The following is a 20,842-nucleotide window of genomic DNA, read 5'->3' as shown; positions in this document are numbered from 1 at the left end:
ACACCCACACGTCCCCCAACGATCACGGTAAATATCTGCAAGCATCAACATTTCCATACGCCCCATGGGCCATCTCCGCCATCTCCGCCATCCCTCATCGCTCAGTAACCATATATATCCCACACCATCCCGCCCCCCCAACCTCCCACCTCCCACCCCCGATCTCGCCATTAACCCACCGTAACTCCCCATAGCCCCCGCACCTCGCACTCCTCCGTAAATCGTGGAGTAGAGTACGTACGCTCAGTCAGTTCGATCCCGTTGCCGTCTAAACCCCCCGTGTCGCCGCCCACCACAATCAAACAAAACCGAAACCAGGCGGAAACAAAAAAAAGGAGAGATATCAGTATATCAAAGAGAAAACAAAACGAAAGAAAAAGAAGAAAAAAAGACCTAGAAGAACAAGAAATAACATGAAAACAGAAAAAACAGAAAACACCCAGCAATGATGACGATCGTGAACACGAAAGCAAGGCAAGAAAAAGAGGAAGAAAAAAGAACAAAAAAACATCCAAGAGCAAAAGTTGCACTGCTGCCTCCCTGTCTAAACTACATGAACCCGAAATGAAAAAAATAAAACTGAAGAAAAGGTTCAAGAAAAATAGATTCGTTAAACGCCTCATTCCTCCTCTTCCTCTTCCTGCTCCTCCGCATATTCCGTAGGCATGGTTGTGGCAGCAATCGAAGTGGAATCGGAGGGTGACGATGGAATCTTGGGTTGCTGGTCTTGCTCATATTCCATAGTTGGTGATGTAGCGGTGAAAACTCCCTAAGCTGTCGCGATACTACCAACCACATACGGCTGCTGCTGCTGCTGCTGCTGCTGCGCTGGCGGTGACGGCGGGTCGATGCCCTGCAGGTTCGCGTTCGCTATTGCTTCCCGAGCATAGAATTGCACCAGCATCGTACCGTAGGCCTCGAGCTCCTCCACCGGTACCGAGAGACGGAAGTCGTTGAGTATCAGAAACTGCAACTCGAGGTGGTTGAGTTCAGCTAATGGTAGTCCTCCGACCTATTATCGAATTAGCCAGTTTCCCCCTCCCCGCCGCGTACAATGAGCGCGTTGTGCGTACCTTTGCGTATCTGGAATTTGTGTAAAACACATCGGAAAAGAACTTGGAGGCACACGTCACGCCGGCTATCACCAATCGATGTATATTATAGCTGTCAACTACGAACACATGAGACGTATGGTATGGATCCGGCGCAGAGGGAGCCGGGGGAGGTGGCATATCCGGATGGTTGTCCCCGATCGTCACTGATCCCCCTACTCCGTAGGCCAGAGGCTTCTCGTTCACCCGCTCCGTCATCCGGTCAAAGTACACGAGCAGTGACAGGAAGACTTCATAGGTCGTCGGGCAGTACTTGTGTATCCGAGAAAGGTAGCTCTGAATTGTGATGCTGGGGACGTTCTTTCCGTGGAAGGCCAGGACACTGTTGGTGGTAGTGCTCAAGCCAGCTACGCCATCCGGCGGCATGTTCCTGTGTAGGTGCTCATGTTGCAGGTCGTTTGTGGTCGTGATCTTCGTCAGGAGCGCAGCCACCATCTCTATCACGTCCCCGACTGGCATGCTGCTGATCTCGTAGCGCCGCTTGTCCTCATTCCCGCTGCGATTCCTCCGGTGCGTCGGCTGCGGGTGCAAACAGTCCTCCTTAGCCAGCTCGACGATGTGATTGAGATTGCGCAACTGGATCGGCGGCGTGTCTTCGGATGCGCGCTTCGTTCGGGTCGGCGAAGCGTAAGAGTCGGGGGTAGCCGAGACCGAGGAAGACGGGGAAAAGGTACCGAGATTTCCGCTCGGTGGGTGCGAAGTGGTCGCGCCGGCGTGGTCGAAAGGTATCGGGGTGGATGTGGATGGCGGTGGGGTCGAGCGCGAGCTGGTCGAGTGATGCCTCAACGCCGACTGCTGCGACGGCAGAGGAGCTCCACGCGCCGAGGGCGCTGGTTCTCTTGGATTAGGAATCGCGGAAGGGCCGACCGACGACCGCGCCCACTGGTCGGGAGTAGATGAGGATGAAGAGTGAGCAAGCGCTGGTCGGTATGCGCTGCTCTCGGGGTGAGTTATCATGATGTTCTCTGATCGTAATCCCACCTGAATCATTGCAATATAGCCGTCAGCCCTGCGTTCCTAGTGCGGTTGAGTTGTTCCGGTGTTGGGTTTTGTGGTTGTTGCTGCTGCGCACGAGATTCGGCGGTGCGTATGTGTGTGTGGTCTTTCCCGCGTCTCAATGTGTCGGTACTAACGAGTACCTCGCGGCGACCAGAGAGAAGTGCGCTCGTGTAGGGGGAAATGAAGGCAAGTACGGGGGTATGTAGCCAAGCAAGGAGAAGGGGTTGGTTGGTATTGGGGGAGGGGGGAGGGGGGGGGGTGGTTTTTTTTTCTTCTTCATCGCGCCCGTAACTCCCCGAAGCTACGTATATCGTGGGCAACGGGAGGCGAGCCATGAACTCTATGACTGGAGTCTGGGTCGCACTCCGACGGGAAGGACGGGAACGGGGTTGGGGGTAGTGGAAGTGAGATTTTGGCTACGGGAGGAGGGGGGGGAGGGGTGGTGCATGGGGGTTGATGCAGGAAATACAACGATCCAACAACAGATGCCGAAACGTACCTGCAACATTACTGTGGTGGTCTCGTGAAGTCGGGTGGTGTATAGGTGGAGGGAGATGTCGTGGGTTGCGAGTTTGTGGGTGTAAGAGGGAGGCGGTGGTGGTGGTGGGTGGGCTGTGTATAGAAGTGGGTGTGGTGTTGGTGGATGTGGTGGTGGTGGTGGTGGTGGTGGTGGTGGTGGAGGTAGTGGGAGGGTATGAATACGAGGATTCAAGTGTGGTGGTGTGAAGTGAATTCCGAGGAGAGGAGAGGGGCAAAGAAAGAGGAGGAGGAGGAGGAGGATGAATGGGGGGAGGAAGAGAAGGGGGAGGAAGAGAAGGAGGGGGGGGAGCGAGGAGGGGAGCGAGGAGCGGGTTGGGAGGTTGAGGGATACGTTGAAGGAGTGCTTGAGGGAGAATGGAACGCGGTAGAGTGAGTGAGTGAGTGGGCGGAGATGGGTCGCAGCACAGCAGGCACCGCAGCGATATCGATGATTATGGAGCCCGGTTCGGGGGTGGCATTGCCACACTCTGAGGGTATTGTATTTACCTTGTCCCTTAGTATGATATATACTCTATTCTACTCACTTCATCTACGTTCCGCTGTATTCATTTGCGACAGGGTCTTCATCTTCCGATCAGTGAAGCCAGCGCGGGAAAGCGGGCGGGCCAGACAAGGCAAGCCCGGACAGCGAAGTGGTCGCAGTGTTGGTGGTTGTGGTGGTGGTGGTGGTGATGATGGTGATGAGTGGCCGGCCGGGCAAAAAGTGCAGTATCAAGAAAATGGAAGCTATGAAGTAAGAAGAAGAATAAGAATTCAAAGAAGCAGCGGAAGAAGCAGCGGAAGAACCCCCCGTTTACGTGGTTAAGACATGTGTTGTCTCTGCATTAGAATTTAGAATCCCCCCTCCCCCCCATTCATCACTCTATTCTCCGCATCCAGAAGGGAGAGAGCGCGGAGCTCTTCAGCAAGCAAGTAACAAGTATCTATCGCCAGAAATCCACCCCAACCAACTCTCCCGCAGCCAAAACACGGGTAGGCACTTGCATCGGCACGAATAATGCATATCATAGAGTGCCTATCCGCATCTGCTGTTGCTCCATGTATGCTCTGCTTCTTCACGTCCCCCATGCTATCTACTCTACATACCGTGGGGCCTTGTCAAGGCCACTCCCACGAGGCAGCCTGCCCGCTCCTCCCCCCTCGTTGGCCGAGAGAGCAGGCCGTAAGCGACAGACGCAGACGCAGAACGGCAGATATCCAAGCAGCCCCCTCCTCCTCCCTCGCTCCCTCCCACACTTCACCTTCCACCCACCTTCCACCCACCACCTCCCACCTAACCTCCCACCCCTTATGCCATAACGACTAAGCACTAAGGCGAAACCCAGAGCTTCGTTACTCTACATACACACTCTACTCTACCCACTCTAGAGCGCACATCCCAACCATCCTGCCAACCGTCGCGGCCCCACGCCGCAAAGGACGCACTGTCATTGGCGAATCGCACGCAGCATCCCACATGGCTTGGCTCCTCCCCCCGGAGAACCCCCCAGCGGGGAGGCAAAAACGGATGGGAGGGAGGGAGCATGCCAATTTGGTAGGTATATGATGTGGATGGATGGGGATGGGGGGCGTCGCTTTTTCCGTGGACAGAGCAAAGTATGTGGGTAAGTATCAAATCATCCATGGGGGCTACTAGGGCCGACGGGAGCTTGAGCTTGCGGAGGGGGAGAAGAGGCAGAAGAAGAAGAAGGTTTGAGCCAACCCGTGCTGCTCGAGCTCTAGGTAAGTAGGAATTCCAGTGATATGTAGCCCAGCCCAGCCTGGCCCCACACCACGGTCGCGATTCCTTATGTCTACTTTGGAGATACCTCCCAAGCTCGCACTTTATCTACATAGCAACAGGCGCCCGTTTCCAGCGGCCGAAGGCACGCACTCACTCACGCACGCACGATAGGAGAATTAAATGACGCATACTACCGGTACCGTATGTAGCACGTACCAGCCCGCAATCCGCAAATCCACAATCTCGCCTCTTTGCGATCTCCTCCCGCTAATCCGCCTTCGCCTCCGCCTCCTCCGTCTGGTTCTCCTCAGGATCCTCAGGACTCAGGAGAAACACGATATCGGCATGCTGTGGCATGCAAGGTAGAAGGTAGAGTGTATGTCCCCCTCCCCCACCCCACCCCTTCCCCAACCCCCACAACGGTTCCCCTCCTCTTTTCACTGGCTGAATGAAAAGAAGGTGGAGTGGAGTGGCGTCGATGTCTGTTACTACTGTTACTACTGTTACTACTCGATAGTACCTACATAGCCCCACCGACGCCGACGACCTGTCAATGCACCGCAACGGCGTTGAAGCAGCCAGACAGACAGACAGACAGGACAGGGCGCTTGCGTTGTTCGGTGTATGTATATAGCTGGTGTATGTAGCCCCCCGCACGCACGCCGCTGCAGCCCCGCAGCCCCCGCACCGCACGACACGCTCTCCGCTTGCCGCTAGAATGGGTATATGGATCATCCATGGTACTCTACTATGTGTAGAGTAGGTGTATGTACTCATGTTGTGTAGGTGCAAAGTATCCGGATATCATAGCGTGTTTGCGTGCTCGTCATGATGGCCTCCCCGCACTCCCTTGGGATGTCCGGATAGTATGTAAATGCCTGCTACGAGTACCTACCATACCGTGGGCAGGTAGGCAGGTAGACAGGCTGCCATCCTTCGGCCTTCGGCCTTCAGATGATCCCTCGCACTACCAGGTAGAGTAGGTATTGCATCACCGATCTCGAACCGAAAGAAAGACCGAAAGCCTGCTTTGGTTTACCTGCGAGTCATCGAGCTTCCCCGCGTTCATATACCTACCTAGAGCAGAGATTTGGGGGATCAACGGCGCATCTTAAAGGGATGGCTGTGGATGGTTGGTTGGTTGGTTGATCGGATGGTTGGTTGAATGGCTGGATCAAGGGAGCTCCCACTCTCTGAATCTCTGGAGCTGCCGGGGCCCGGAGCTGGAGCTGGAGTTGGAGCTGGGAGCTGGAGCTCGGACGGAGTGACGTCATAGTTACTGGCTGATCGAGTGAGGGGGCCGTCCGCTAGATAGTAGAGACATCTTCAAGGCCGTAAATGCTGCGAAGGCTGAGTGCGAGTCTGGACTGGCTGCTGATAACGGGCGAGTGAGTCGTATAACGTCTGGTCTGGATGTTTCGGGCGGGGAGTGATGCGTGAGGTGCCAGGTGGATGGAACGGGGGGTTCGGCGAGAAGAGCCTCGAGCTCGAGTCGAGAGTCGAGACTACTCCACTCTACAAACTCCACTCTATATAACCTCTAGAACTCTAGAGTATGTGAGTTATGAAGTATAGTAGCGAGTCCCGGCCCGAGGCGTGCTGACGTGAGTCGTGACTCTGGCCGCTGGCCGCTGGCTGGCTGGGTATAAATGTCCGAAGTATATGTTCCTTCTAACTTCACCACCCCCATCTACCTATTCTATACGCACTCAACGGTACATAGCGACTTGGTCAACTACTTGGTATGCACTCACGGCCACAGCCCTCCTTCATTCATCTCGATGCTACCAACCCGACAGTCTGACCTCGCCGATTCCCGGAGATGCACTCGGCTCGGAGGTCCAACTCGCAGCAAACAAGCAAGCAAACAAGCAGATCACCCAGCTCCATTAGCTACCTAGTAGTATGATACGATACGATGCGATCTCCCCGCGCTACATTGGGGAGGAGGTGGAAGAGTTTACACCGCACCTCTCACTCGGAAAGATCTCATCATGATACTTGCAAGATACATATACCTAGTACTTTGGCAGTTGCAGGCCCGACCTCATTACGGAACGATCAAAATGTGGTCACTGGTTGCAATGGTCCGTCTGAAGTCTCATCTTCATCGACTTCTAGTTGGAACTTGGCCGTCGCCTCCGGGCCTGGACTTTGGAGTCCCTTGACGGCCCCAGAGCTTCTGGTATGATACAGGGGCATCCGATCATAGAGTTATAGAGTTGTAGAATGTCGAAAGGATGCTATGTGGCAGAGTCTGCCGTGTTCCTCAAGCGAGGATGTCGACCCGGGTCATTTGGAGTCCGGACAACACTAGGAAAGCGTGGCAGAAGTTTGTAGCATAGGTAGCTTTGAAACAGCGAATGGGATATAACTTGGATGTTTCCACTGCTTTGTTACTGCTCAATGCTTTTGTTTGAAGAGACAACATAGCTGGGGATTCTTCCAATAAGGCTTGCCATGAAATATCACTCGGATTTGTCATTCTCGAATCTTGAGTCCCACGACGCCCCTCGGCGCTTTCTGCATAACGAATATCTCCTGCCTTTTCGGGACCGATCGAGACGGTTGGATGTACATGGGATGAGTGATATCAGGTGAGCCCCCCCCCCCCCCCAGATGTAGATATGGGACGGTTATCAACACATGCCTTCTTCGTATATAAGGTAGGTATGCATCTCTTGGTACGTGAAGCCCACCCAAACTGCCAGGTAGATCGTATGTACAGTACAGCCCATCCATCTATCCAGCCAGCGTTCCAGTCCCGCAAATCAAACCCAAAATCGAAATCAAAACTCCGAACTCCCAGCTTTTTGCCCCACCCCCGCATCTCCCCCCCAATCTTATTAATCAATCAATCAAAGCCCTTAAAAAACTCCTCCTCTCCTTCTTCAAGTTTATTCTTTTCCAACCTCTGTTTTTTCGCCTTCTCGAGCAGTTCCATCCACTCCTCCTGCCTCGCCTTCTCGTCCGCGGGCATATTCGCCTGTCTCTCGGCCTCGCGACGCTTCCGCTTGCGCTCGCGCCGCTCCATCTTCGCGTCGTGGCTCTCCGTCTTGGCGCTCCACGCTTCGAGCTTTTTCTTTTTCGCCGCGAGCTCTTCGGGTGTCAATGGTTTCCACACCGGCTTGGGCTGCGCGAGCTCTGATTGCCGGAGCTTTTCGCGGGATTTGTCTTTGAAGGCGAGGGTTTGCAGCTGGTTTTTATCCGTTAGTGGGCGGATTTAGGGGGGAGGGGGAGTGACATACATCGACGTCCACACCGAGCTCGATCCTGTCGGTGCCGAGTTTCTTCAGCTCCGGCATCCTGGGCATGCGCAGGAGCGCGTAGGCATCCGCCAGGTCTTTCCACTCGATATCTGCGACGCGGAAGATGCTCGCGGTCTGGTGCTTGCTGTGGGAGCGGACGTGGGAGACGAACGCCTTCATCCCTTTCTCGTAGAGGCCTCTGTCCTTCAGCACGACTGCGCGCATGGCGGTGACGGTGGCGGCCACTTCCTCGTCTGTTGGGGGCTCGGAGAGGGTGGGGGGCAGCTGCAGCGGGGATACAGGCGTCTTCCGCACGTCTAGGAAGTCGATATACCCCTCTTCGCGCCCGGGGGAGAGGAACAGGATGGCGAGGCCGCGGCGGCCGGCGCGCCCTGCACGCCCGCACCGGTGCAGGAATACCTTTGGGTCGGTCGGGGCGTCGAGCTGGATGACGAGGTCGACTTCGGGGATGTCGAGGCCGCGGGCGGCGAGATCGGTTGTGAGCAGGATCGAGGGCGACGAGGAGTTGACGTATTTGTTGAAGTTGCGGGTGCGCATGCTGGCGTTCATCTTCCCGTGCAGCGGGACGATGGAGTAGGTGCTCGCGGCGTCGCGGAGGACCGCGGGGAACAGCGAAGTGTAGTAGTCGACCGCGGCGCAGTTGGAGAAGTAGACGATTGTCTTCAGCGGCAGCTGCGAGGAGGGGAAGATGCTGGCCGCACTGGGCGAGAGGACCCGCCCGATGTAGATGAGACGCTGCGACGGCGTGGCGAGCTGGTACGACATGTCTAGACTGGCCGGTGTCCGCTTCTCCTCGTGGTCGCCGCGTACTTTGACGACTACCTTTACGGGGTTGCGCAGACCTGCGCGCACCAGCGAGCCCACCACAGCGTCGCTGATGGAGGCGCTGAAGAGGCCGGTTCGACGTTGCTTGGGCAGGCGGGAGATGATCTTGGTGAGGGTCTCCTTGAAGCCGAGATCGAGCAGACGATCGGCCTCGTCCAGCACCAGCGCTTCGAACGTGTCGTTGGAGCAGTGCACATGCTGCGATGAAAGAAGCTCGTTCAGTCTCCCGGGAGTGCCAACGAGGAGGTTCGGCGATTGCTCCAAGAAGTTCCGGAGATCCTGTGCCGGCGAGGTATTGCCGCCCAGCAGTAGCAATGGTTTTATCCGCGGGCCGGCGGTAGTCTCGGACGTTGTCATGGTAACATCTTCGGACGGGGGTGCAAGCAATGCCGCCGAAGGTCCATGGAAAGCGAGGATCGAGAGTAAAACAGTGTGAATCTGTGCAGCCAACTCCCTACAAGACGATCAGCACCACCGCCATCACCACCACCTTCGCTCACAACAGCGCAGGATAAGTGAAATACCTAGTAGGTGAAACAATGATAGCAGCGACCTGATTCTTCTTCGGCTGCTCCACGGCCCTTAGAAGCCTCTCGACCACGGGAATTAAAAACGCGAGCGTCTTTCCACTGCCAGTGACCGCCTCCACGACGACGTCTTTATTCGCCATGAACAGCGGGATAGCAGACGCCTGGACAGGCGTCATCCTCGCAAAGCCCATGGCAGCGAGCCCATCCAGCATCCAAGGTGACAGCGGCGGGTTGGCGGACGCCCATGCGCGGGGATCGACGGGGGTTTCGGCGGGGGCACTCGTATCGGTGGGCACGGTCGCGGCGGTTGCGGCTGCGGCGGCCTCCACCTTTTGCGCTTTCGCTTTGCGTTTGGCTGCGGCGACCATTCTGTTGCTCTGCTCGCGAGTCGTGATGTTGGCGTCGGTCCGGGCTCGAAAATTTACTTGTCGTTGCCCTTTCGGTTACTTTTCTGAGTAACGTTACACGGCACTAACTAATCGGCGAACCATGTGTGAGGAGGGGTGGATCACCGCCCATCATTCGCTTAAATACGATGCCACGCTTCGGGAATGCTGGGAATCAATGATCAATGAGTCAGATGCAGGACAATCTTCCCCAGAAAACCGACAGTAGGAGCTGACTGCCATGGTACACTCATATTGCGTGACTAACGCATTCTCCGTCGGCCATCTCCAACAACAACTTATGTTCTCATGAAGCAAAAACTATCACGGATGTTGCCAGTCTTGCGAGGGGGAAAGGGGCTTCATGCCAGCATTTCGATCCACCCTGCCTACATACCCAATGCACTTGTGCGCGTTCTGGTCAGCATTAAGAATGAACTGGCATCTTGTTTATAAAGATCAGGCGTCCTCTATGTACCAGTATTGATCTTTCCCCCACACAGCCCAATCGCATCTTTTTCTAGAGAACAACTTCACTCTAGTGCTACGATTTCGGTGCCGGCTTGCAGGAATTGGAAATGTATCCATAGTCTGCCAACATTGCTGCCGTCCACCAACATTGCTGCCGTCCGCCAGCATTGCTGCGACCGTCTGGGTGACATTCCGGACGCCCAACTCTTTCAGCAGTGCTGCGGTCGTGATCGACCGCTTCCGGACGTCCAAACTCTAACAAAGGGTTTCGCACAATTCCATCGCAGAAACTCGGGTTTCCCCTTCTCCTACATCTTTGCGAGGATGACTTCGCCATCCTTCATCATCTGTGCACGTACTCTACATATGACTCGATCCATGTAGCCCTACTGGCTCGCTTGGCACACATAGGGCTGATTTACTAGTGGCTAATATGTGTCGGGCTGAGCGCAAACAATCCATTGGCCTACTAAACAGGGAATCTATATCCGCAGTAGGAGGGACTGATTGTGTACTGCGTTTCGCAAGCGGCAGCTAAAGACGCATATATGCTGAAGGGATGCATTGGAAGAGTCATGCGGCGGAGTCATACGAGAAGTCATGCTAGCGTGATGCTGCTACTTTTGTAACAGGCTTCACCTCTCCATAATAGTTCAAATATGCCTTGTTTATTATAACTCGGGCATGACACTGAAACTACCCCGCGTTCGGTACCACTCCGTCTTTACCTGCCCTCCTACCTTCTCCCCACTACCTTCCTTCTGCCCCATCCTCCTCCCCACCTCCTCCCCACCTTCTCCTCTTCCATCACCACCACCACCTCATCTTTTCCGCTCTGAAAGTCATATACACTCCATTTATTCTTCTCTAATATCAATACCAAAAAGTGCCCGACGCAATGGAGGTCGACGGGGCGCCGAAGCCCGCCATGGCACCCCACCCACTGATGTCAACCTTCCCCGTCGAGCTCCCTTACACCCCAGAACTCTTCTACGACCGTGCCTCCTTCCGCGAATACATCAAAACCGCCCCCATCGTCGCGAAAGAGCCCCCTGTTGAACCGCCAAAGAACACCTTCATGGACGCCCTTACCAAGCAAGACCCCTTGCTGCCTGAGAACATGATGTACACGACCAAAGGAGCGCTCTCTTATGCGCAAACGGGCTCGGCGCTCGCGGATGTTTTGGCGTCGGGAGATGGGAGGATCCCACATGAGGAATTCGATCAGCTGTTGCACGCCGCATGGAAGGAGGGGGCTGAAGATACACTACGGCTCTTTTGGAATGTACGGAGTATACACACCGGAAAGGCCAATAAGTACATATTCTACAGATGTATGTGCTGGCTTCGAGAGTACCATCCTCGGACCGCAATCATCAACCTTGACTGGATCGTTCGACCGGTTATCGACAAGACACCCGACAAGACGGCCAAGAGGAAGGAGGAGGCACGGAAGAGATCGGACGAGAGCGACGAGGTTATGGTGAAGAGGGCGGATCTTGAGGTGATTGATGATGATGACGATGTAACCCGGTTCGACCTCAACGACGGCGGTGCTCATGGTTACTATGGTGATCTACTGAATCTTTTATTCTTGGCCTCGAAGGACAGATTGACGTTAGATTTCAACCCGAAGTCGGAGCTCGATACCGTGAAGATGCGTAGGATTTCAGCGGATGACAAGAGAGAATTACGGGAGGAGCTGGGATGCGCAGCCAACAGAAGGCGGGAAAAATTGGAGCTCAAGGCGATGTCCCCGGAACAGCAGAAAGAGCGCCGAGCAGCGATACTAGAGAAGCACAGACGGATTCAACAGGAGAAACGTGAGAAGGCCAAGGCACAGAAGCGTGGAAAGGAACAGAGCGACCACGACAGGGTCGTCAAGATGCTCAACGAAGACCATTTCTACCGAGCTTTCCACCTCGCCGTCGCTCGCATCTTTGCCGAACAGATCAAACGAGATGAAAAGATCCTGGAATCGGGCAAAAATCTCGGTGCCATCTCCTTCGCATCAAAGTGGGCCCCCTCGTTGGAGAAGAGGCTCGACCGAGCCACCACAATCGCCACCACAATCGCCGAGCTCATGTTTACCCCCGAATCCATCGGTCAGCAAGGCCAGCCCAGGGAAATTTATCTAAAGCACGCCCGTCAACATTACCGCAAACTCCTCTCGTCCCTCCGGAAGCCCCTCGAGTTGGTGGAGACCAAGATTTCCGAGAAGAAATTCGAGGAGATCAACTACAGCCGGGTGCCTTCCATAGCCATGGATCGGTACAAACCATTATTTGCCTACCGAGACCTTGAGCACTTTGATGAGTATCTCACCGACGTTGCCAATGGGAAAGCAAAAATCTCTGGCGCCACCCTTTTCCCGTCCCTGCTCGTGCGGCAGGCCCGAATAGCCCATCATGAGGACATGGGACCCCCGCCGGAGCGTTTTCCGGGCCCACGAGAGACCAAAAGACGGCTTGAGAATCATATCGCATCGATTGAACTTAAGGTTGTTAGTTTGCAATGGAATACCCTCGTGCAGCGGATCCGTGACTCTGGAACTCTCGAGAGTACTATTGCAGTGGTGGACGTGAGCGGATCCATGGAATCCACATGTTTCAAGGATAAGACGTCTCCCATGGACTCTGCCCTTGGCCTGGGTCTCCTCATCGCCCAGATCACCAAACCGCCTTTCGCTAACCACTTCATCACATTCTCTGAGGAACCACAAATCGTGAAGCTGGATACGACCAAGAGCTTTGGGGATTTGATCTCAGAAATGGAGAACTCCGATTGGGGAATGACCACCAATTTCAACAGTGTCTTTGAAGATCTTCTTCTACCCATGGCAATCGCCAATAAGGTCCGTCCCGAGGACATGGTGAAGCGTCTCATCGTGTTCTCCGATATGGTAACTCCTCCTCCCTACATAATTGCAAGAAACGTGACGAGGTGTTAACATCGATGCACAGGAATTCGATGAGGCACTGAAATCTGATGGAGCAGAGGAACCTGATGGAGCGCAGGAGCTCTTGAAATTCTCAACCAACCACCAACGCGTCAAGCAGAAATTCGAAGAAGCGGGCTATGAGATGCCGGAGATTATTTACTGGAACCTTGCCGGCAGCGGAAGAGGTCCCAAGCCGGTTACGACTGAGGATGCGGGCGTCGCCATGGTTAGCGGGTACTCGCAGGCCATGTTGAAGGTCTTTCTGGAGGACGGCGGCTTTGAGGATCCGGAGGTGGACGGGGATTTGGAGGTCGTTGGCAAAGATGGAGAGACAAGGACCGAGAAGAAAAAGCTTGATATCATGACTACGGTCAAGAAGGTTGTTGGACACAAGAGCTATGCCATGTTGGAGGTCGTGGATTGAGGGGGTTGCGTGGTGGTACTTGGATAGATTGCATTTTGGTTGTGTCTTTGATGTCTGATGTAATACCCCTCGTACCATAGTCAATCTACCGTTACTTCTCAAGCGATATTAAAGAATATGTTCCATAGAAAAACGAGGATGGTTCTTGTGAACTCCCAAGGCGCCTTGTTCGCCGCTTCACTACTGGGCACTCGGCACGCGGTACTCGGCATGCGGTTTATTACTCGTGGCCCCCCGTCCTGGGAAAGAGGGTATGCATGGTCTCAGTGATAGCGGCTACGCCGAGTGTACTGCCCCTGGGATTACCGATTACCTATGCGCGGTGTTGAGGTTTCGAAATAACCGAGACGCTTAGACTACCTAGGTGAGTGGAGGGAGTGGTACTTACTCTGTCTTGCGGAAGGATAGTGACGGAAACGCACCACAGGCGGCGCCTCTACTACTACTCGTGGTCGGAATCCGCTCTCCCCGCGCTATAGCCGCTGGAAGGTGGCCATGTCGTGTCGTGTCGGCGGCTGGCGGGTAGAGTGGGCAGATTATCGCGGGTAGATAGTGTGGGCATTGATACATCAGAGATATGCTGCAAAGAGCCGGAGGATCCGGATCATACAACTCATCCGATCGGCTGTCTACCGCAGCTGCTGGTCGAGTATGCTCTGTTTCTATAGAGTATAGAGTAAGGGGATGGATCGTGAACTCATAAGGAGTCAGGACCCCATATGACCACTGCACTCGTTCACACCCGATTTCTTCTACAGGATCTACCGACTCTGGGGATAGCTCTTCGACACTTCAAGTAAAAGATACCACCGGTAATGCCTAAAGGTATCCCCTTGTGTGGCAAGTCAAGGGTGGGACACTACGTACAGTGCATTAGCGTGTGTGATATGCATTAGCGTGGACAATCCAGGCCAGTAGTAGTATAGTGTATTGGGATAGGTTCTCTGCTAAAATACACTATACTACTACTGGCCCTGAATTCAATACACTATACTACTACTAGCTGAATCTTCCACGCTAATACAAATCACACACGCTAATGCACTGTACGTAGTGTCCCACCCTTGACTTGCCACACAAGGGGATAGTAGAGTTGTCAAAATGGCTTATATTTAATAGTTGAAATCAAAAAAAAAAAACTGCATAGATACCTCCAGCGGCATCCTAAACCTCCTCCTCCTCCTCCTCCCCACCCCTACCCTCGCCTTCCTTCACATCCTTCACATCCTTCACATCTTGCTCTCCCCCCTGCTCCTCCTCCTTTTCCTCCTCCTACTCTCCCTCCTGCCCCCCCTCCCGCTCTCTCTCCTCACCACCACCCTCCATCAGCGGGCAGGAGCAGCAGGGCACATTGGGTGCTCCGGTTCCGGATTCCGGAATCGCCAGTACTGCTCGTAGAGTCGTTACAGAGCGACAGAGCGAATGCGAAAAACCGGATCTACCGAGAATCGAGATGCGGAGTGAAACAGATGAGGAGGGGTCCGGTCAATTTTTCGTCGCCAGCTTTATTATCGCCGGAGTCGACCTCGAGGTTGGCCAAGAACCCGGCTAGGAACTGGGGATATCGAGGATATAGGTAGAGCAAAGTCGCTGACGGCCTTGATGGTGGGGGTGGTGTTGTGGCCGCCCTTCTCGGTGGTGTTGGTGTTGTTCGCGGCGGCGATCGTAGTCAAGGATATGACCGAGTGATTGTGTGATTGGTTGGTTGGTTGTTGGTTTGTTGGTTTGTTGGTGCTCGGTGATGGCGTGGGATGAGGGGTTTGGTCGATGGTTGTTATCATTATCGTTGATGATATTGATGTTGTTGTTGTTGGTGGTGGTGGAGAAGAGGAAGATGGAGGAGAAGAAGGAGAAGAAAGGAGGAAAGGTGGGGGAATAAAAGGACCCGGAGCTGGTTCCTTGGTTCCTTGACTTGCGCGTCGCCATTGAAGTGTGTAAGTGTCGAGGGACGATTGAGTCTTGACGCGATCACTCGCCCCCTCCAAACACTGGCGCAGCAGCGCTCATCGTGGATAGCGGAATTTCAATCAAAGATCACCACGCACGAGCGGGGAGATATAGCCTCAACTTTTCTGACCTTCCACGGTACAATAGCACCTATGCTGTAGCAGCAACTTCCGTGTCTCCGGACCCAGTTTCACTTCCACTTCCATCCCGCCGTCCGAAAGCAGAGGTCCTCGGCCTCCCACCGACTCTGCAGTGCAGTGCAGAGATCGTGATTTGTTTCCCTCCGACCAACAATAGGTCCCGCAAGAAGAGAACATAACTTCGATAGTACCCCGTGAGCATCGACCGGATGGCTGCGGTATTACTACCGAAAGCCTGCCGTGCCTGCAGAAATAGGTGTTCACCAGTACTTTAGGGTCCTCACAATGCGAGCTTTTTTGAGAATTATGGGGTTTGATAGATGTCTACTTCTGGAGAGAAAAAAACATATTTCCATAAGGACAGGAGTCGTATCATACCGTCTTTCTCGCAATACGTATCGAAATGTAATACGTCATCCATAATAGACAACGAGAGTTCTACAGTATTACACCATGGTCCGGTCCAGTCCCTAGTAGCTACGGGAGTCGTTTCTTCTTACATGCAATGTAGCTCTGCTGCTGCTGTTGTTGGCATTCATTCTCGGACCCACCGAACGGACACTGTATCTATCCCGAAACAGAAGGCTTTACCAGCCGTACCAGCCGTCGAAGACTTCAAGCTAAACACGAAAATACCGATGCCCATTACCCAGAGAATGCACGGATTTTCAAACCCCTTTATTTGTAAAAACAAAAACAAAAACATAGGGAGAGGGGAGAGATCTCCCCAGCCCTCACGCATCCCCCTCCTCCTCGCTGATGTCAGCCTCCTCATGACCAGCCTCCTCATCGGGCTTGCCCGCGTCCTGCTTATCCTCCTCTCCCTTGCTCTCCTCTTCCTCAAAGTTGTAAAGGATGGCGTTGCCGTGAGCGGCGGCGTCTTCGCCGGCATCGACCTCAAGTTCTGCCAGGAACTCGGCCAGGAACTCGAGGATATCGACAAATTCGCTGATGGTCTTGAGGGTTGTGCGGCCGCCCTTGGGGGTTGTGTTGACTTCGCTGGGAGCGGTGATGGTAGTCATGGTTATTTTATCGAGTGGTTGTCGTTGTGTGTGCGGGTTATTAGTTGTTGGTTGTTTGTGCTCGGTGATGGCGCGAGATGGAGGTTTATTTCGATGGTTGTTGTGATTGTCGTTGCTGGTGAAGAGAAGGTGAAGGTGGAGAAGAAGAGGAAGAAGAAGGGAAGAAATGGTGAAAGGTGGGGAGAATAAAGGGAGAGAGAGCCGGTTCATGGACTTGCGGGTCGCCATTGAAGTGCGCAGGTGTCGAGGGACCATTGGGTCTCGACGTGATCACTCGGCTCGGAATGACGCCAGCGCTCACACAAATCGTTCCCCATCACCAAGTGCCAGCGGTCGCTATGTTTCTCTCGGTTCCTTAAGCTGGAGTACCACATACTCTCAAACTCATATGTCTCGGATCCAGGGACGGGTTGACGTCCAAGTCGCTGACCACGTTACTCGACAAAGACAGAGAGGATGGTTTTCCTTCGACCAACCGGCACCCGCGAAGCCGCTGATTTCCACCATTCGGACTGCGAATCAACTTTTATGCATCGTGCCAGAGACGCACGTCTTTCTCGTTCTATTCTTCCGCACCTGTGCATCCGCAATCATCTGGTAAACCAAGTTATTGGTATCCCCAGCCGTTCACGATCCGAGATGCGTATGTAGGTACATAGAATGAACTTTGGACAAGTCTCAGGATACGGAACAACATCCCCAGCTTCCAGTCTCGTGCTGCTGTCAGGTGCACACATCCAGACCATGGATGGATGGTTCGAATCCGGAACGAGCAAGAAGAAACAACTATATTTTTTGGCGTGGTGTAGGTACCTAGTCCTGCGGAATGGTGGTGGAAGCGGGTGATATCGCATGATCTCTCTGCGGAGCCAACCGGAAGATGTCGGAAGACCTGTTGGCCTGCGATTGGCTACGCGGATCAACGCCAAGCGGCCATGGTCGGAGCTTGAGCCTTGAGCTGTTGGAGCTAGTCAAGTATAGCTTGCGACGGCGGTCGATCAGCGGTGGAAGGCGGACACTGGAGAGAGCTGTTGGTTTCCTCGATGCCGATTTTCGATATCGACAAGCGGCGCGAGAACTGATCGAGCGGCCATCCGGTTAGCCAGCTCCAGACGCGCACCAGCCGTGGTGGGCAACAGCGGCCATGACTCGGCGATGGGGAGCCGAATTCTAATTCCGAGTCGGTGAAAGTGCAGTAGCCCGCGCACTGGATCGGCATCTGGGGAAACCCCGAAGCCGACCACGGTATCGTCGCCGCCGTCCCGCCTGCCCGCCTGCCCGCCTGCCCGCCAGGGTGCACGGCCCGCAGGCCCCGCACTCACGATAAGCAGCGTAGAGTACGGTACCTAGAGTAGAGTATATTAACCGCACACGGAGCGCGCGATAGGTGCCGGTAGGTACCGTATGTCGTTCCCTCCGGGCGGCGTCCCATCGGCTGGATTCCGACCAGCCCGCAAATCCAGGTTCCGCTTCGATCGTTAGATACCGTACCTAGTGAGAAAGCGCAGTGGTAGCGAATCGGTAGAGTGACGGACAAGAAGAAACCCGTTTTCCACCCCCCACCACCGCTGCCCGCCCATCTGTCCGCCCGCCCGCCAGTCAGTCCTCCGCACCCACCTCCACCTCCATCTCCCCCTCCCGTCCCCTCCCCGCTCCCCCGCGCGGCCCCCACCCACGGTAACCATCGCAGCGTATCCGCAGTCGTGTCGTGTCGTGTCGTATATTAACCCCACACGGAACGCCCCAGGCCCGCACGCAGGTGCAATATACTCTACCGTATCTCGCGCATCCCATCCGTCCGTCCCTCCGTCGTTTGTTTTCCATCCCTTCCCTCGACCTTCCAGCCCGCCATCCAGTCTCCACTCCCTTTTTTCCCCCGCAACTCGCAAACCGCAACCCACAACCCACAACCCGCAACCCGCAACCCACAAACCGTATCCCGCAATCCGCAACCACATCACCTCAATCAAAGCAGGACAATCAAAGCAGGGCAATCAATTATATAGTTATATAGTTGTATACCTAGTAGAGTAGAGTAGTAGAGTAGAATGGGCCGATTGACCGACCGACCGCCCGACCGCCCGGATGTTCTCCGAGCTCACAGCACAGCACAGCACAGCACACGGCAAGTAACTACACTACACATGTAGATAGTCTACCTACATGTACATGTATCCTACATACAATCTAGAGTGGACTCCTGAGTCTAGAGAACATTTTCCCATATCGGTATGCTTACCGCCTCCGCCGCTCCTCCGCCGCTGCCCTTGTAGATAGAGTAGAGTACGGTATCTACATACATGCTTACATACATGCAAGTCCGCAATGTTCGGACGGAACAAACTACCTCTTCCAACTCTCCACACACCACTCCATAGTACCTGGTATGTATGTAAGTAGTCGAATTGCCCCCCCTAGGTATATTGCGTCTCCATCTCGCCACCGGTTTCTTAACCAGATCTGATCTGCGAATCATAGAGTAGCATATCTAGAGTATCCAGAGCAGAGTAGCTACCGTATCCAAACCCCCTAGTTAGATACGGTACCTACGTCGCACTCAATCCCTCAATCCCTCGAGTAAACCCAGCAGAGTGATATAATTTTTTTCTCCTTCTGCGTGTACGCGCGCAGTGGGGGGAGGGACGGACAGTCGTGGACAGCGGACCTGCAGGATCACCGTCTCGTGTGGCCACCCACGAGTCCACGACGATTGGATTGGCCCCGTCCCGCGCAGCGCCGCCCACCTGTCTTTGATAACTACATAGATTTCCAATGCAGCCAGCGAGCTCGAAGCTCGAGGCTAACCAGCTGCTGTGTAGGTACATGATACATCTAGGTACTAGGTACGAATACAGGGAGCCACAGCAAGTAGCTTGACGGCCGTGCGTGGCGAATAGGAATTGCCGCCGCCGCGGCGCTGGTTGCTGGTTGCTGGCGCCGCGTCGTCGGCGCCGGCGAAAGAGAGAGAGAGAGAGAGAGAGAGAGAGAGAGAGAGAGAGAGAGACGAGTTATTCGTGCGTGCGCTGTGAAGTCTGCGCTTCGCCCCCCGTCCCCGTCCCCCGTCCCCCCCGAAAGAAAAAAATATACATAGAGGAAGGCAAGGGAGGGAAGGGATGGGATGGGATTTCCGGGGTCGCAGACTCGCGGACTTGCAGAAGCCGCAAACGCAAACGCTCGGACGTTAACTGTTTGCCACAGTCTGGCTGAGCCAGCCAGCCACAGCCAACCAACTGTGTATCTACATAGAGTAGAGTACTTACGGTGCGGTGCCTATCGGAGAACGTTGGGCTCGATAGTGGTTTCACTACTATATGGTCACTATGGATCTGGGTGGGGTTTCTCCATGCGTTCTGCTTGTGCTTGGGCGTTTATGTACTGTAGATAGGTATGTGTGTGATGCTCTATCTACTATACTTGCTATGTGGGGTGCTCTTCTCTATGTGTTGGTGGAATGGTGGAATGGTGGTGGAGTGGTGGTAGAGTGGAGTGGTAGAGTGGTAGAGTGGAGTGGTAGAGTGGTAGAGTGGTAGTTAGAGTACACCGTGGCCTCTGGATGCCTATCATACCTACCATACCTATTATACCTATCATACCCACATACCCATTATACCTACCATACCTACTCTACATACCTACAAACCTATCATAGATACCGACCTGTGTACTCTACATACTCTAAATGGAGCCCGAAGCTTAGGAAACCCAGAAGCTTAGGAAACCCAGAAGCACGTCTGGACAGTACATCGTCTGCATCGTCTGCTGGCCGTCCTGCTGGTTTCGGCAGAGAACACGAAGGGACGACGACGCAGCTTGATACACTAGAATAGTACTCTACGTACCCATCAGTAGATCCCCGCGGGCCCCCCGGTACATCCGGACGCGGGAGGAACCTTCAACCCACACTCGATTCGAAAATTAGGTTACAGAGTACCCGTTCCAACATCCAAGTACGCACCCGTTCCAACCGAACCGAGTGATGGATCCGCCACGACGTCCTCCACTTGTAACGGGGGGAAGAGGGAAGGGGGGAAATTGATCTGGCTTATGTGGACACTGAACATCAGTGTTACAGTGGCATAGACTTGCCAGAACGGAAACGGAAACGCCATCCCACCCGTCCATCGTCCACCCCATCCACTCATCCACCCCATACATCCGCCCCCATACATCCACCCTCATCGATCCATCCATACACTCATCCATCCACTCGCACGTCCACTCGCACGCACGTCCGCAGATGATGTACGGCACTCCGCAAGTACTCTATGTATGTATGAATTTCGGCAGCGATATTGACACACACACAGAGTCAGAGCAGAGAGGACGTCTAGGGACACCTGGCAACGTCTTCTCTCTTTCTGTGTGGGTGGGCCGACTGTCTGGATGGTGTGCTCCCCGTCACTGGAATAGAATAGAGTCCGATTGCAGTCAACTGGCGGGCATGGGCGGGCATGGCGAAGGCGAACGACCGACTGGCAGGGCGCTTTGAACTTTGAACTTTCGATCCCACCCC

The 20,842-nt window shown here is 54.3% G+C and overlaps 5 protein-coding genes across 5 annotated transcripts; 2 read left to right on the top strand and 3 right to left on the bottom strand.

Annotated features, from left to right (window-relative positions):
- Positions 1 to 156: 156 nt before the first annotated feature.
- BZA05DRAFT_384681 (uncharacterized protein) lies at positions 157 to 825 on the bottom strand. The gene has a single exon (XM_051482339.1). The coding sequence runs from the start codon at positions 621 to 623 to the stop codon at positions 171 to 173; it is 453 nt and encodes a 150-aa protein (XP_051343490.1). The 5' UTR covers positions 624 to 825; the 3' UTR covers positions 157 to 170.
- On the bottom strand, positions 770 to 2,069 carry BZA05DRAFT_331142 (cyclin-domain-containing protein; the record flags this gene model as incomplete). The annotated part of the gene is made up of 2 exons (XM_051480576.1): positions 770 to 1,012; positions 1,074 to 2,069. The coding sequence occupies 2 exons, from the start codon at positions 2,067 to 2,069 to the stop codon at positions 770 to 772; spliced, it is 1,239 nt and encodes a 412-aa protein (XP_051343489.1).
- Positions 2,070 to 7,022: 4,953 nt separating this feature from the next.
- Positions 7,023 to 9,389, bottom strand: BZA05DRAFT_367316 (P-loop containing nucleoside triphosphate hydrolase protein). The gene is made up of 3 exons (XM_051481562.1): positions 8,993 to 9,389; positions 7,623 to 8,922; positions 7,023 to 7,570 (listed from the first exon to the last, which is right to left on the bottom strand). The coding sequence occupies exons 1-3, from the start codon at positions 9,364 to 9,366 to the stop codon at positions 7,229 to 7,231; spliced, it is 2,016 nt and encodes a 671-aa protein (XP_051343488.1). The 5' UTR covers positions 9,367 to 9,389; the 3' UTR covers positions 7,023 to 7,228.
- A 1,412-nt stretch (positions 9,390 to 10,801) lies between these two features.
- BZA05DRAFT_330707 (uncharacterized protein) lies at positions 10,802 to 13,220 on the top strand (the record flags this gene model as incomplete). Its single annotated transcript, XM_051480549.1, has 2 exons — positions 10,802 to 12,757; positions 12,819 to 13,220. The coding sequence occupies 2 exons, from the start codon at positions 10,802 to 10,804 to the stop codon at positions 13,218 to 13,220; spliced, it is 2,358 nt and encodes a 785-aa protein (XP_051343487.1).
- A 2,607-nt stretch (positions 13,221 to 15,827) lies between these two features.
- On the top strand, positions 15,828 to 16,719 carry BZA05DRAFT_104952 (uncharacterized protein). Its single transcript, XM_051478505.1, has one exon. It carries the CDS (start codon positions 15,946 to 15,948, stop codon positions 16,516 to 16,518), a length of 573 nt encoding a protein of 190 aa, XP_051343486.1. The 5' UTR covers positions 15,828 to 15,945; the 3' UTR covers positions 16,519 to 16,719.
- The last annotated feature ends 4,123 nt before the right edge of the window (positions 16,720 to 20,842 follow it).

Source organism: Tricharina praecox (assembly GCF_024521635.1).
Source record: "Tricharina praecox strain CBS 144465 chromosome Unknown BZA05scaffold_2, whole genome shotgun sequence".
In the NCBI taxonomy this organism is placed as follows: Eukaryota; Fungi; Ascomycota; class Pezizomycetes; order Pezizales; family Pyronemataceae; genus Tricharina; species Tricharina praecox.
This window is presented reverse-complemented; position numbering and strand designations above follow the sequence as displayed.